Raw genomic sequence first — 16,756 nt, 5'->3', positions numbered from 1 at the left:
TTATCATGCCAGTCTTGTGTATGTTGTGTTTCTATCAGACAAAATTGTGATTTGGATGCAATTTCTAGTATTTTCAGTACAGGATACAAACTTTTTGTCCTGTGTGATTAGAGTCATTGATTTTTAAATGCTCAAAACTAAGAAATAAATCCTTAGATGACTACCTTTCTTCTCTGCAGTGTACTCTTTCTCTTGGTAATTGGAACAGCCTATCTAGAAGCTCAAGGAATTTGGGAGCCATTTAGAAGACGCTTGTCCTTTGAGGCCTCAAATCCACCCTTTGATATGGGAAGACCACTTGATCTCAGGAGAATAGTTGGAATTTCATCTGACGGAAAGTAAGTAAATATCTGGGCTTCTTGAGGTACTTTTGCCATTTATTTCTTTACTTCTTTAGTTATCAGATCAGTTAGAAAGTAATCCTGCTCTGTAGAACCGGTGAATGAATAAAGATATCCCCACAGTTGCTTGCAAAAAGATGGCTTGGATGAAAAGATGAACTTTGTGATTGTGAGGAATATTCTTCTTTTGAGGAATAAAAAAGGCAGGAAAGAAAGAAATCCACCAAAAACCAAACCCTGCCAAGTTTTCTGTTAGTATTCTCCAAAATGAAATGTATCGACTGCAAAAAATGGCAGGTCAGAAGTTCCTACTTTAGGTGTCTTTAAGTTAAGATTGTCTCCTTTCAGTGTTCCCTCCATCATATATATCAACATCATTTTATTGTTTTTGTTCCTGTGTACAGCAGGTGAGTGGACAGCAAATGGTAAAGGCTACTGACTTACCAAACCAGTTTTATGCATTTTTGCTTGTTTTATGCCAAGAATAGTATAGTTTAAGGCTTCTTTTAGATATAGTGATTCTCTTTTCATGGTGAAGAATGGAAACATTGCAAAGTATGTTTAAACACATGTTACTCTTCCAGCTTGAATACACTTGGATCGGATTCTAATCACAGTTCGTCCAGAGGAATTTATGGAGCAGGCAGTTCGTCTTCACGATCCGGTGCAGGGAATCATAAGCAATGCAATGCAACAGCACACCTTCACAGCAATAGAAATGCACCTGATGTTGAAAACATCAAATCCAAAACCAATTCAAGTATATCTAACAGGACTTCAGCACAAGCAGCTTCCATGCAGTCAGTAAACAGAACGGGCCCCTTTACCTTGGATTCAGGTGCCACAGCTCAGACTCATGCCGTAGGCAAAAGAGCCAAGGGTACAAGGCAGAACCAGCAGGTGATGCAGCAGCAGGCACCAGCTTTAGCAGAGCAGCCCCTCCAGCAACCCCCAGCATCTGGGCCCCAGCAGCAAGAGCAGCAGACTGAAAGTGCTTTGCCACAGCTCCCGCTTCTCAGCCCGCCTCACAGTGAATGTGCCAGCAGCAGAAGGCACAGCTCGGAGGATTCAGATCTCACTGGGCTCATAGAAACTATGGAAAAAGACTTTGACCACCCAGAATCCCCTTCCCCTGATGTGTTTACAGAACAGCCCCCATCTCCACTAGCAAAAAACAAAGGTAATACAATTCTGTTTTAATGGGACGATTCCCTGGGTAAACCACAAGACAAGGTTTAATCAACTGTAAAGGTCATGTTTTCATAGTGTGGAAAGGGAGTACATCTCTGTGGTTCCCTACCTGTGCTGTGTGCCTGTGTCTTGAACACTTTTGTTACCTTATGGCAGTGATGTTTGCTATGCAGTGTGAACTTGTCACTCTTCCTGCAAAAATGATGGCATGTTTTGATGAAAGCAGGTGTGAATATCTAGACACCTGATTCTCTGAAAAAGAAAAATGCTTTTTGTTGCTACTCCTTTGCCTTTGGATTGGCATCTGTTCCTCCCACCTTCATCATTTGGGGTTGGGGCTCAGGGTTGAGGAAGGAAAAAGGAAGTTGTCCTAGTGTGTTGTGGAAAGGGAGGAGGGGAAGAGAGGGAGAGATGGGTAAATAGCCCCTGTGGTATTGTTTGGGAATGGAATTCTTCATGCCCAGACTTGCAGCTGTAGAAAATCCTTAATGTCAGGTGGTCAGCAAATTAATATAAGGCACCTGTGTCTATACATTACATTCATTTTTGGATGAGGCTAGAGTTGAGTTGTACTTGTTTATCCATCTTTCCCATTGTGTAGTGCTTAGAATAATGAATTGGATTTCATACATTAGATACGTTTAGACTTTCAAAATTATGTCAGTTACTGCCTTCTTACAAACACTTCTTGAAGTAGGATTTCTAATTATGATTTTTGCATTAGAAATTTCAATTGCATCCTAGAGTTACATGATTATTTAGTGTTAATATGTTTATTTCTAAACAGTTTTTTATTTTTTGCTACCAACACTTGTACAGAAATAGCACTGATACTGTGTTGCTTATTAGAGATAAAGTTAAGAAAATGAATCATGGGAAGGCATATAAACACTGCAATATCTGTAAAATTGTGACTCACCAAAGACAAAGGCATCGCTCTGTAATGCCTAGAAATGAGTAGAAAGTTCTTAATTAGTTCAGAGTGGATGTTAGGATGTGTTTGGACTTTCAAAGTGGAGACTCTGAAGTGGTGTGAGGTTTTGCTGTCTCACTGAAATATACTACTCTGTTTCTGGGCTGTTATGTTTTTAGTTTCCACAGTGGGAGGTGGTTGGGAGATTAAGAGAACTGCCATTGGTTTGTCAGATATGCATTCCATAAAGGCTAAATAGAACTCCAGAAGGTGATGTGATGGTAGGGAGTTTTCATGGATGGTGTCCATAATGGCAAACAGTGCAATGTTGGAGCTCTGGAAAGCAAAGTGTCTGGTAGTGAGGATGCAACATTCTCATGGGTTACATATGAGTGTACATGGGTGTGCAGTGGGCTGATCCAGTCCATGTACTGAATGCCTGAAAGCACTTTGGAGTGCATCTTCCATTACTAGCTCCCCCTAAGAAGGAAGCAGCTCTTGCACTTGAGAGCTTTTTGTGATGCAGCTGCATGCAGTATGTGGAGATCACCAAGTTTGATTTCAAAAGCATATTCCCACTCCAGATGTAGTGTGCCCATTTCCATTTGTCCTCTTTAAAATGTAAAAATGTAAAACCACAGGGAAAGTTCCATAATCTATCTGCACCTACATACACACATGGGTATTTGTCTTTAGATAAGTATTTAGAGCTAATCACAAACTTTTGCAGAAGCAGCAGATTCTGGTCTAAAACTGGCTGTCATAAGACCCTGTGCAGAATTGCTGTCTTATATAGTCTTCTGTTTCAGCTTCCTAATACTTGGATCCTAGCAGACTGAAGTGGAGGCTGCATTAGATTTTTGTTAAACAGCTGCTTTATGTTACATTTTAATATCATAATAACATTTTACATAGATTTTCTAATTATGAACATTCAACTGCTTAGCAATGCTGAATGTAGATTACATTTCAAGTAAATTTTGGAATGAGGCCTTCTGAGGCCCAGCCAAAATGCCCTCAGTATGCTGGAAGCCAACCTTGAAAAAATGTTCATAGGAACATCTACTTGTATTTACAGATCTATTTGCATTCACGCTAAAAAGAATATTTTTATCTCCAATACTTTCGTTGTCCTAGATACTGAAAACACTTATACTTATGTCTTAAAAAACAAAGGTTGAAGGTGCTGATACGTATCTGGTATTTGCCAAAATACTGAAGACAAATTTCTGGTTTGGTACAAACTTTACTATTTTGCCAAATGAAATAGAGCAGCTGTCATGGTGCTTCCAGTCTCAATTCCAGCTTGAGCTAGTACAAATTCCAGAAGAAGCAGAATCCAGTTATTCAGCACAGGTTACTTGAGTCTTTACCTGAGTGAACAATTAAATCCATCCAGGAGTATGCAGGCACTGTGTGGCTCATAAATGAGAGTGCTTATTTTGAAGAGCAGTACCTTAGAAGGATCCTATGAGTAAAGGCACATACTACAGCTAGTAAGACATAAAACTGGTATGAAACCTCAAATCCTGTGAGAGTGTAGCAGCAGGCAATGGTAAACTCATGAAGACTGCACACACACATGTACATTTGCTTTGTATTGAGAATAGTTCACTCTGAAGGAAAAATATGTCAGGAGGAGAAAGTATACTTGGGTGTGAGATTTTCAGGTTTTGGTCATTTGAGTTTTTTACCTCTTTGCTACACAAATACTGTTAGTGATTTTTCTCCTCCACGTTGGTCTTATTTGAAGTTGTTCTATGTTTTGTTGTTTGTTTTTTTTTTTCAACTGACAAGCATGCTGATCATTTCTGTTCTTCATTTGTTTGGATGACAGAGCTTTTGCCATCTTCAGAAATTTATGTTTAAATCTAATGTTATGTGGTTAAACTGTCAAATTGGAGTCTGTGGTGTTTAAAAGGAATGCCAGGAGCAGAGCAGAAAGGATTTATAGGTAACCAGGTGCCCACATCCACGGAGAGGCAATGAGGACACAGCTGAGGAGCATAAATGCGGTGGTCATTAGGATTCTTCTTTTGCTCACATTTGGTGCAAAGGGGCAAAAGTTGGTGTGTCATAACAGGCAACAAGTTTCAGAGGCTTAATCACATGGGGTAGCCTCCGAAATGAAGGGAGCTCGCCTGTCTCTGGGCACTGCTGCTGAGCATCTGAAGCATCCTTATCTTTCTAGGAAAAGGGAAAACGATTCAGCGCAAGACTAAACCACAGAAGAAGCGGGAAGAAAAGGACAGAAGAGGGAAAGGAAAGCAACAGGAGGATGAGCTGAAGGATTCCTTGGCAGATGATGACAGTTCTTCAACCACAACAGAAACCTCCAACCCAGATACAGAACCACTTCTCAAAGAGGTACAGCACTGCTGAGAAAAGGAGGCCCTTGTATGGCCACGTGTCATCTGTTGAAATAGGAATACAGTCTCTCCCCCCCACACCATCCTCATATAATACCTAATAAAGGAAGAATGTTAATTAAAAAACACCTTTCCTGATTCTTGCCTTCACTGTATCAAATTTGCATCTCTGAGTGTGAACATGATTGAGCCCTGTAGTCTCAGGACTAAAAATGCCCAGGTGACTGTGACTTGAATTAGCCAGCAGCTGTCAGCAGCATTGTGGTAATTGTCTCTTGGCCTGTTCTATTTGCAGAATAAGATGCCAAAGTGTGGATGCTAATTTCATTCAGTAATTAAGGTGCATGCTAAATCATGACTTTTGCTAGTTATAAAGGCTCAGATCAATGGTGGTAACTTGTCAGCACGTAGTTAACTTAATTACCTTATACAATTCCTCTGCCTTAACTTATTCAGCTCACATGCTCCAAGGTAATAAACTAATGTCTACAATTTGTGTAGTGGTTGGATTGTCATAAATACTTTGTCATAAAGCAAACTCTGACAAACAAAAGAGAGGTAATACCAACGGGAAGAAAACCAATCCTAAACTATGATATCTTAAATTTGAACTTTGTAAAAGACAGGTATTATAACTGTGGGAAAAAAGAAATTCGTGGGATATATTTTAAAAGTTACAGTTTAGTAAGTTGTCACTTGAAAGTTACTGTTGATTTTTTCCAAGATGGCTACTTGAGAATATACTTGTATTTAAGAAGTCTTAGAAGTGTAGTTAAAGAAAATAATAAATTGAATGGTGAAGTTGCTCATATTATTTGCTTTGTTGAAGAGTCTATTTTAGGTAGCCTGGACAGGATGCAGCAGATGCAGTAAAGGTCTCAATACAGAGCTAGCATCATATTAGACTCAGAGGCCGTGGCCAGGGGAGCTGCGTATTTGCAAACAACAAATTTGCTTGAAGCTCATTAATTTTTTATTTCTATTTCGGCTTCTCTAAATAGAAAAAATAGAAACCATATAGGCAAACTCATTAAGTCATGAAAAAAGACCTTAAATACTGCAAAAATGCTTGTGTTTTCCAACAGCATTCTTTCCTCTGCCCTCTTTTTTTACGTGTGTTCTGATGCAAGAGGGACTTCGCTTTTCATGATTATTAATGTGTCATTATATCTTTTATAGGAACCTGAGAAACAAAAGGGAAAAGTTTCAGCAGAAAAACCTGAAAATGAAATAGTCCCAGTAAAACAGAAAACCAAAAAAGTGGTTACAAGTATCAAGAAAGAAATCCCTGTAGATGTGAAAACCAGGTAAGCATAATTAAGGCTGTTTAGTTGGGAAAGTATCAAGTTTAAAGGGAAGATGGATTGATAAAAATACCTGTATTTGATTGTTGTAGATGCCAGTTTGGCAAACACCAACAACAGGTACCTTTAAGCAGCTTCCTTCTACATTCTTCCTTCCTGATGTCAGGGAATATCTGAAGCTTGCAAACAATAAATTACTTAATGGAAACACAGCACATAAGTGAGAGCTAAATCCAGTGATGAAAATCAGGCGAAGCGATGTTAGGGTTTTTATAACAAGTATTGCATACCAAAAGTGGGGTTAATGATTCTAGGGGCAGCACACTGAGCCAGTGCCTTTAGCTGCCCTTTAGAAACTGCAGCCTCAGTTTCCTTTTTCATATCAGTAAGGTCAGTCTTGGGTACTTTATTAAAGGAGGCTGCTGCCACTGCCAGTCCCTGTCCTTTACTGGCATGTGGTTGATTGCAGAGCATAGATGGGGGAAACATGAAGAATCTTAGTCTTACTAAGACCAGTTCATTCCAAAATAGTATTGTGAAATCAGATTGGTATCCAAGTGCCACAAAAGTAAACATTACTAAATGGAGGTATGGTGTATCAGCTGTGTTTTTCCTGCTGTAATTAATAGTAGACTGAGTTTATAGTTAGAAGAAATTACTGTTCTTCAAAATGTTTCTGAAAACATTGCCTGGCAAAGTCTCCTCCTTATTTATTCTTAAAATTATGTACTTTGCTTTCTCTTATAACTCACAAATTCATTACGTGTGACAGTTTTCAAAGGCCGCAATGACAGCTGGCTTGGAATTCTTCTGCAAGAAGTGGGAGAGACAGAATCAAATACCTGGAGAAAAAGAGCAATATACAGCCAATTGAATTTGGTGCTGCATTTGAGTAGATTTATATTATTGATCAAAAAACAATCCTGTGCATTTAGGGCAATAGCATATTAGGAGCATAGGATCTGACAGGGGTGTGTAGGGATAGAGGAGAAAAAGGACAACTGCCATTTTTTGTTGCTCTGTGTAATCAAATGGGTTTTGTGATCCTGGAGCTCCAGGGTGAAAGCTGCTTCTGGGATGTGAGTGAGCCTAATACAATGTGTGGAGCAGTGTGGGTCATATATAAATGTGTGTGTATGTGTATAGATATGTATATAAGTGCTTTTCAGTACTTCTGAAAGGGCTTTGAAATAAAAGAATTTCTGTTTTCTTTTAGTCCCTTGGAATTGTCTTATACTCCCCCCCTGGAAAACAAGCAGCGCAAAACCTTTCCATCCAAGATCTCTACACCACACCTTTTGTCGAGTAGCTCTAAATCAAGAAACCTCCCCAAAACAAGAGGTAGTGTGAGGCTGTTTTTTGTAAATACCTCAAGAGTTTTAGATCATTGTCTGTAACCCCTCTTGAGTGCTTAATTCTAAGTCTGGTGTGAGAAGAAAGCTATCAGTTTATTATCTACACACTTGGTTTTTCTTTTGTTTTAATAGGTCCAAGCAGTAAATTAATGGAGAGCAGGCCATCAGTATTAGCAAAATTTCTTCCCAGTGGTTCTGCACAGGAGTTAGGAAACACCAGCAGCTCAGAGGGGGAAAAGGATTCTCCACCACCAGAGTGGGACTCTGTGCCTCTCCACAAAGCTGGCAGCTGTAAGTAATCACTAGACAGTGGCAGAATGAGTGTTCTGCAATTAATATCTGTAGTTAGCCTTGATCTGTTTATAGATCTTCCTGTCTCCTTATCACTGCATAGCTGAGCTCCATTTTTCTGCTGTAGGCCCCATATTGGTAGCATCTGGTATGATTTGGGAGGTTTGAAAATGGCATAGGCAGAACATGGGTCACTCCACAGCTCTCCAGTGATGAACAGGTTTCAGAAAGTGCTGGAGAAATTGAGAAAATGAGAATTACTGCTCAAAAAATTTGTATTTCCTACAGGAGATGGGATTTTGCTTGGTCAGGTCTGCTCCAGCCAAATTTGGAACTAATTAGATAATTTGTCCTTGAGAGGGAACACTAAAAACACCTTAATGCAATGGTTAGCTTGGGACACTGTTACAGTTTTTCTGGTAGCATTGTAAATCCCTCATGTGAGAATCAGCTCACCTCCTCCTGGTTGTTTGTGTTGCAAATCAGTCTCTCTGAAAATAAAGAGCAGACCTGAATAACCATAGGTGAACATAGAGAAGGAGCTGCTGCTTCCATCACTGGGAGCAAACAGCCTTTCTCATAATTCCTCCATTTGAACAGAAGGGATAGCAGAAGTTCAAGAAACCTTTGCTATAATGTAAATCTTACAGGAAGATATTTTGTGTTTCTCTTTTTAGCCACAGACAATCTCTATAAGCTCTCTCTGCAAACCCTGAACGCAGACGCTTTCCTGAAGCAGCGGCAGCCCTCTCCAACACCCGCCTCTCCATCTCCCCCTCCTCCTCCCACATCCTTTGCTTTTGGGCCACGAGGAGGCACTTACAGCAGCATCGTCAACAGCAGCTGCAGCAAGTGAGTCCAGATCCTCCCTCCTACTGATTTCCCAGGCACTGAGCACTTGTGGAACTGTGCTTCATAGGGGGCATCTCCCTATTCTCAGACCCATTTCCTCTTCCCGTGGAAACTGCTTTTTTGCAGATATACCACTGTGCATATCTTGCCTTGCTGTACAACATGGTAGATTGGAAAAAATGTGCAATTACATTAAACTGTTGAGGTGTTATAAGCATTTTCTTGAATGCTAGCTTAAATTGATGCTTTTTTTAATTAAACTGCTGAAGTCCAAAACCTTACTCTTTTTTACCCTAATTTTTTGGTTTCTTTCTCATTTTAGTGAAACAAAAAACAAGCAGCCTAATGGTACCAAACATAAGCTGGCAAAGGCAGCTTCTCTTCCAGGCAGGAATGGAAACCCCACTTTTGCTGCTGTAGCTGCAGGTTATGACAAAAGTCCAGGTACTAGAACCACTTTGGAGTACTTATTAATTCCAAATATTTCTTGAATATTGTTATTTTGCTGGGGTTTATTTTACTCATTTTTTACATACATATTCTTGCAGGTGGCAGTGGATTACCAAAGGTTTCTCCAAGCAAGACAGATGTTTCCAGCAATATCAGCATTTCCCACCCAGTTGTTGACAGTGATGGCTCTGACAGGTAATTTTTATATTCTCTAGGCAAATACCTGGACCTGTAGAAAAGAAGATTGAGCTGTTAATGGTATTTTGAAGGGAGTGACAGAATTCATTCTGGTTAGGTTTTCTTAACCTATTTTTTTTAAAGTCTAGGCACATCATCTCTCACCTTGCAGAAAAGTTTAGGAGTTGCAAGTGACTCATAAGTAGAGAGAAAGATGTTCTGGATGTGATGGGAGCTTTTTCCACCTCATTCCAACTCAACATTCTGTTCCTGGGCATCCACACAATGAGAAATCAGCTTGGCTCTCTCAGCGCTGAGGAGTGTGTACCAAGGTCACTTGAAGGGTCACAGGCAGAGTACCTTGCTGTACAGCAATGCCTTTCAGTCCCGTTTCAACAGAGATCGGAACTGTCCATGGGCTTTGTGCTTTCAGTAGGAGCAGGACAGAGCTGCACTCAGTCACATTCCCTGAGGCACATGTCTTTTCTGACATTTTGGCAGTTGTAAAAAGCAGTAACCTTTCTGGAGTAAGAAAGAGACTTGAATTCAAGTTTCCATATGCAAAGGAATTGCTTTCTGAGTGAGGTCAGTGCATTGGAGTTTTTGTTTTGGTGGATGTTTAGCACTGGTTCCAGTTAACACATTGTTACTTTTAATAAGCTTGTCCATGGGTGTGTTTGTATCCCTTCCAAGTCACTGTAATTTTTATCTGCTTGAGAAAAAAACTGTACTATGCCTTGGACTCCATGAGTTTTCTGAAAAACTGATCAAAAGAGCTACTCTCGTGTTTGTTTGATACTCATTCTCCAGATTAAAGAGCACTGTGTATATTATTGTGTTACTCCAAGGTGGGTGTATACTCAGGAAAATGTATATCACCAAAATCTATTGTTAAAACAAGACAAAACTGATTTCCTAATTCTCGATCACCATTAAATATTTATTTAGTATATGTTTAACTATATATATTTTATACAGATTAAATATAATAACTAAACATATATACACACATACATTTGTATATAGATCAGTAAGTTAATATTGTCAATAGTACTGTGTTAATAAGTAGTGTACTGCCTTTCTGTCCCTCCATAAAATGTAGTTCGGGTTTGTGGAGTCCTATCAGCAATCCCAGCAGTCCTGATTTCACACCTCTCAACTCCTTCTCTGCATTTGGACACTCTTTTAACTTAACTGGAGGTGAGTTTTCCTGTTCAAATATTTTTCCATATTCAAATACAGGTAGAGAAATGCTGTGTCTTCATTCCACCGATCTAAATACAGACAGTGTTTCCATCCTCACTCCTAAAAAGGAAGACTATCTAGGAGCACTTGTTAAAAATTTGGTGTCGTATTCTGAGTTTCACTCCAGAGAAACTTAGTGAAATCTCATAGAGTGTTTGATGGGCTGAGAATGCTTGGGTTTGGAGTTTCTCTGTTGCAGTGAAATTTCTGCATTTTGGGGGTTATTTCCTTAGTCTTCTTCCTCTCCATTCCTCCCTCAAAGCTTTACTGTAGGTCCCACAAATGTGCCAGTAGGCCTGTGGTTTCCTGAGCATAAACACCTGCTTAAAACCATGGCACTGTTAAGTGAGGCAGTGGCCCAGCCCTCATGTTGCTTTCCTCTTGTGTTTTCTTGTAGTATTTGTATAGCTGCACAATGAACTGGTGCATACTAAACCCAGCAATTAATTATTGTATTTCAATATTTGGGTGAATTTCCATAAATGTAATAGAGGTGGCCAGGCATTGAGATTGCAGGGCGTGGATGCTCTGTGTACTTGGGCATGTGTGGTGTGTTTTGAGGTGGCTGAAAAGATGATAAGCAAAGTAAACTTTGGATGTGGTATCGGTGTGTACTGAAAAAATGCTGTTTACTGCAACAGTTTAATGTCTGTTGGAAATGTAAACAATGGCAGCTGCTGCTGTGGGGTTCTTTCTTCTTCAACAGCAACATTTGGCACCCGTGGCTCTGAGGGCACCAGTAAAAGGCCTGGAATCAGTTCTGTGTGTGAGAAGCAGGCAAGCCACAACTGCTGGTGCTCCCTTTTCCTTCTTGCAGCAGAGATGGAGCTGGGGCTGGGGCACTCCCAGTGCTGCCTCTTACCAGGAGTCACCTGGGAAGGGAGTGCTGCAAGGCAAACGAGTACTGCAGTCACAGAGAACTGCCAGGACTCTGAGTGCTGCTATGCTTTGGCTGGACTGAATTACCCACAGCAAGTGTTTAACTCTTTCCCCACTATAACCATGACAAACTTTGTGGCCCTATCTGATGCTGGTCACATGAGATGAGATTTGTATTACTGTGTGACCACTTCTAATATCACTGCAGCAGGACCAGCTAGAAAAATATAGGAAATAATGGTGAAAAGTATTGTTCTTGGAAAAAGAGGAAGGGTAATGTATTCATTTTTATTTCATTTTATTTTTAGAGGTTTTTAGCAAGCTTGGTTTAGCTCGATCTGCTTATGGGCAGGATGTTCAGAGAAACTGGAATGAATTCAATAATGTTCCATCATCCATCTGGGATCCTTCAGCTACAGATTCTGTACCCTCCTGGCCAACAAGCTCAAGTTCCCCAACTCATACAACTGCAGTAAGTATTCAGTCCATCCAAATACAATGGTTTATTCCTGTTACCAACCTGTTCTGTATGTGCCATCTAATTTAATTCAGAGGAATTGGGGATGAAAAGAAATTAACTGAAGAATAAAAGAGGTAATTTACATATATTCATCTTGGTGTATTTAAGTTGACATGGCTGTTGGACAAAGTTACTAGTCTCCTCATTTGCAAATGATGAATCCATGTACACTGCTTCCCATAAAAATATTTCTCACAAGAGCACCTTGTAGCTCTTACAAAAGTGTGTTCTGCTCCCACATCCTTCATGTTTGCTCCTGTGCCATGGCTGGACACTGCATATGTTACTTCAGGTTTCATGGACAGTTGCAAAATAGGCAATATGATAACTTCCACACTTTGATTCTGCTTTTGAATCCAGTATTGCACCTGTTTGTAAATTAACAAAAGGTCCCAGAAAAAAACTATCTAAAATACCTTAAATATATTCTTTTCAGTTTAGGAAAAAAAACACTAAAGGACTGAACACAAGGTGAAGTCTTTAAGACTACTTATTTTGATGAAGATTTTGAGTATAGAAAAAGAAAAAAAGAAAAACCCCAACTTCACAGATTGTAGTGCTGCACTGTCATCCTTGTGTCAGACTAGAACTAATTCTGCAACAGCTGTCTTCACTGCCAGCTGAAATCCTTCTTCATGTTGCTGAAAATGTTTTTGTAGTGAGTAAGAGGTAGTGTTTACTTCACCTGAGAGCAGTTCAGATGGAGTGGGGGAAGGCAGGGACAGGGGAAGCCAAAGAAGGTCACACAGCTTCTTATAGACACAGGCTTGCAGATCCCACCCTTGTCATGTGGTTACAACCAGAGCTGGAACCTCACTGAAACTATGTAAGGAAAGATGTTTGGATTTTGGTTACATGGAGGGCAGGTTTCTCAGCATTTGATAGAGGGAGGGCTTGAGGACAACCAGAACAAGCTCTCTTGCTCTTAACTTGTATTTCCTAGCTGCTTCTAAAAAAATTTAAACGTGTTCTTCAGGAAGCATCAAGATGGAAGCCAGACAAATGGTATAGAAGAAGTGTCAGGTACCACTTAAGTACTTTGATTTGGAAGGAAATATTTTAGGAGCTTACTCAAGGAGAAGATCAAGAAGCAAGCAGCAAACTGACTGAAATACTCAAAGCTATTATAAATGATAGGGGTATTTTCAAGTGCTTATGGCAAGCCAGAACAGGAAAGCTTGGCTTTTCCTGTTACTGAACCTTCTTGCTCTAGGTGCCTGATAAGAGAGCAGGTACCAGGCCAGGGCCCTGCCCTTCCTCTGTTCTGGGACAAGAGCCAAAGCTATTGTTGCACACACCACTTAGGCAGTGGCTCCTGTGTTACCCTTTTTCTAGGAAGGTTTCTGGAGAGTTGATTTTGGTTGTTCTCCTTCCTTATTCCTCTTGCTTTCTCCTTGTATGCACAACTCTGCTTCTGTGCTAAGTAGCATTTGCCTGCTGGATCCCATCTCCCCTCAGCCTTGCTGCCTTGCTGGTACTTCTCCCCACGTTTATTTCTAACCACATTCTCCTACTCCCTGTTTCTCTATTTCTCTGTGTGTAGTTCTTCCTGCCAGCCACCTTGTACCTCCTTCCACCAGCCTTGAAAGGGCATAGCAAGTGCTTTTCTCTGCTGCTCCTTTCCTGATTGCTTCTGATTTATGAGCAAGTGCCTTTCTATCATGATCTCCCAAACATTTTGGGACCAGTAGGAACAAATAGTTCCTGCCTTTTGCCTGCAGCAGGAAATAGGGTGGAGTTTTAGTGTGTTAGGGTAGGTTCCTGAGCAGCAGAGTGAGTATTTCGTGCTTAGGCAGTCTAATGCCTAGGCTTAGTAGTCTAATGCCAGTATAGCTTAAATATAACCATTTATTTATGTGACAGTAACACACTGTGACCCTGGTCTCGCTCAGTTTCTCAGTGACATCGTAGAGGACTGATGTTGTTGGCCTGGTTAACCCCCAAGTAATGCTCAGAGCTCCTGTCCAGCCCTTGGTAGCAAATTTTGTGGTGAGGTAGCATCCAGCCAGTTTCAAGTATGATTAGACTGAGCCTGTCTTCTTCATTCCAGAGCAGAGAATAAAAACCTAAAAGGAAGAAATTTTCAGATTCTACCTTGTTTTCTTTCCTAAAGGGATTTTTATTTAAATCTTCAGATGCAGGCTACACTGGTTAACCCTTAGCGTATGTTATCTAAGGGCAGAGATCTTGGGAAGGGGTGCCCTATCTCCAGCTACTAAATCCAAACACAAAGATGCTTTTACCTAACAGCACTTACTCAACAAGTCTGCTGCTTTTTGGGTGTATCAAGTTTCCAGTGTATTTGCAAATTGAATTTACAGCATATGTACATTAAATCTGTTGACACTGGATTATGTAGTGCCAGAAGCCTACATGTAGCAAGTTCTGTGCTAATATTAGCAGAAAGTTATGCTAACCTTTCTCATCTCCATCTTTGGCTGCTTCCTGGTATCACTTTCCACCACACCATGGGTCAGGTTCTTCTGCTTGCTGTTTGCTACTCTTTGGGCTTTAGTAAAATACAGTTGACAGAACCTGGGCCTTGTGTTCCTGCATATATTCTCTAGGCTTGCTGTACCTGTCCTGTATATCTCAGATGCATTTGTGATGTGCTGGAACTCACCTGCATCTGCACCATGACCATTTGTCAGAGACTTCCAAGTGTCTTGGAGCCAGGACAGACTTTATGGTATTCAGTGATAAATGGCCAGTTCTCCTATCCCCTCTCCCTTAATCTGAAGAAATTCTGGATGGGCAGAAAGTACATACTGGGAATATGGAATAGGTACAGTGGGACCGAACACAAGCAGATTCATCCAAAACAGACAAGGTCTGACTACAGGACAATAAATTTGCAAACAGCAAAAAAGGTGAAAAAAGGACTTTGCTGTTATCTTCCATTGCAACTTGAATTTTTTTGGTTTTTTGAGACTTAAACCGTGTTTATCTACCTTATTCTAACTAGTTTGTTTAAGCATAAGTGTTCTGGCCCTTGTGTGTTGAATACTCATAGTGCTTAAATTAGCTCTGGTATGGGGACGTCTCAGCTGCAATGAGAACAGCTCGAAAGCTGTAACGTGACTGCGCCCTGCAGCCTGTGCAGCTCTGGGAGCATTCAGCTGCAGGAGCAGTGTGGCTCCTCTGGGCAAGCTCTTGTAAAGGCAGGTCAGAGCTCTATGTTGCAGTAAGGATGGAAGGGGTTCCAGAGCAGGCTTCTTAATGCTGCTGCTCGGATACTTTTCTTTTGGGGGGCTGTAAACAAGGTGGAAATTGAGGCTTACCAAACCACCACTTACCTTGCTCTATCTTTACTGCAGTCAATCCTGGGCAACCCCAGTGGCCTGTGGTCCACCACTCCATTCAGCAGTTCCATTTGGTCAAGTAATCTCAACAGTGGCCTTCCCTTCACCACTCCAACAAACACCTTGTCAGGCATTGATCTCATGGGTACTGAAAACTCCACCGCTGCTCCGCCGCCAGCCGCTGCTGCCACCGTTGCCAATCCTGCTGAAGACATGGGACAGACCTATAATCCTTGGAGAATTTGGAGCCCCACGATTGGAAGAAGAAGTTCAGATCCTTGGTCAAATTCACACTATCCTCATGAAAACTAAAGCAAAAAGAAAGAACTCTTATCCAGGTCATGATACAATTCTGAATGCAAATTTTTGAAACACCATTTTCAAGCTGTTGCTTCCCCCAGCCCCACTCCCCCATCAGTCATGCTTTCATCACTCGCTCCTTTTTAAAGTCTGTCCTTCGATATGGTAGTGTGAGATTGCAGATAAGCTTGGAATGTCTGGGTGTGGTCACAAATCCCAACTATGGCTAAAGCCTGTAAATATGAACAGTTTCACTGGTTTCATATTTTGCCATCTGCCATCTTTATTTAGGAAACAATTTGAACTCTAAAATGGTCCTGGCATGCAATACTTTCATGAAAAGTTTGGGTTTTTAAATTTTTTCCAGTGTTATCCTCCAAGTTCTAATTTAAAATCAAAAGGCACTTTGTGCTAAAATGCAGAGTATTTTTTTAAAATAAGGCTGTCTTTGTTAACACAGGTTGTAAGAATGTAAAAAAGGAAAAAAATCAACAAAAAATACCAACAAAACCAACATAAAACCTTAAGAGCAAAGTGGCTGAATGTAAGAGCATTCTGTTCAGACTGTAATACACTTTATGCTGTTTGTACATTTGTAAACCTGAATGCATTTTTAAGTTTAAGTGAAATGCACACAGCCAAGACTTGTGCAAGAAACAAGATACCATGTGCATTTCTTACAGATACAACTTTGGGTTGTACTTTAAAATAAATACGCTTTTTTCAAGATTTGTCTGCTGTAGTCCTGTTCCCCTTGTATTTTCTGAACTTGTGTGTTCATGACTCCACTTGGCACAGTCTTTGTGCCAAAATCTACTGCACACAGAGCCTGTGTTACCAGAAACTTCACTGCAGATGAAACCTGGCTTCTCAACAGCGTGGGTTTGTATTGCAGCAGAGAATAGAAACTGTTTTCAAGGGTTATGCAGTGCCAACCACTTGAAAATTCACTGGATAGCAAAAAGCTGGAAAAATGTCTACATTCTTGAGTTTCCAGGTATCAGGCATAAACTGCTGTTTATGCTACACCCATACCTTTGTAACACTGTTCTTGCATGGGTCTGAACAAGAATGTTACTATTCTTAGATAATGATTTATCTGTCCCTGTAAGGTGCCTGTTTCCATTCATTAACAGTAAGGCAAGCCCCAATGACTACATATATTCCTCTGAGCTAAAGCCAAGTAAAAATGAACCCCTCCATTGCCAGAAAGCATTAACAGACACTAGCACAGTAAATTTACTTATGACTCAGTGGTACTGCTACC

General features: G+C 40.5%; 1 protein-coding gene across 2 annotated transcripts in view; it reads left to right on the top strand.

Moving 5' to 3' along the window:
- Positions 1-16,218, top strand: part of TMEM131 (transmembrane protein 131) — a 93,791-nt gene extending 77,573 nt beyond the window's left edge. For both annotated transcript variants that reach the window (XM_053970028.1, XM_053970027.1), the window contains 12 exons: positions 180-338; positions 926-1,521; positions 4,637-4,812; positions 5,994-6,121; positions 7,335-7,459; positions 7,606-7,764; positions 8,442-8,616; positions 8,939-9,060; positions 9,165-9,261; positions 10,346-10,443; positions 11,676-11,839; positions 15,205-16,218. In XM_053970028.1, the coding sequence (XP_053826003.1) occupies positions 180-338; positions 926-1,521; positions 4,637-4,812; positions 5,994-6,121; positions 7,335-7,459; positions 7,606-7,764; positions 8,442-8,616; positions 8,939-9,060; positions 9,165-9,261; positions 10,346-10,443; positions 11,676-11,839; positions 15,205-15,501 (2,296 nt within the window). In that variant the 3' untranslated portion in view covers positions 15,502-16,218. The remainder of the gene's footprint in view (positions 1-179; positions 339-925; positions 1,522-4,636; positions 4,813-5,993; positions 6,122-7,334; positions 7,460-7,605; positions 7,765-8,441; positions 8,617-8,938; positions 9,061-9,164; positions 9,262-10,345; positions 10,444-11,675; positions 11,840-15,204) is intronic.
- The last annotated feature ends 538 nt before the right edge of the window (positions 16,219-16,756 follow it).

Source organism: Vidua macroura, chromosome 2, assembly GCF_024509145.1.
Source record: "Vidua macroura isolate BioBank_ID:100142 chromosome 2, ASM2450914v1, whole genome shotgun sequence".
NCBI classification, from domain to species: domain Eukaryota; kingdom Metazoa; phylum Chordata; class Aves; order Passeriformes; family Viduidae; genus Vidua; species Vidua macroura.
This window is presented reverse-complemented; position numbering and strand designations above follow the sequence as displayed.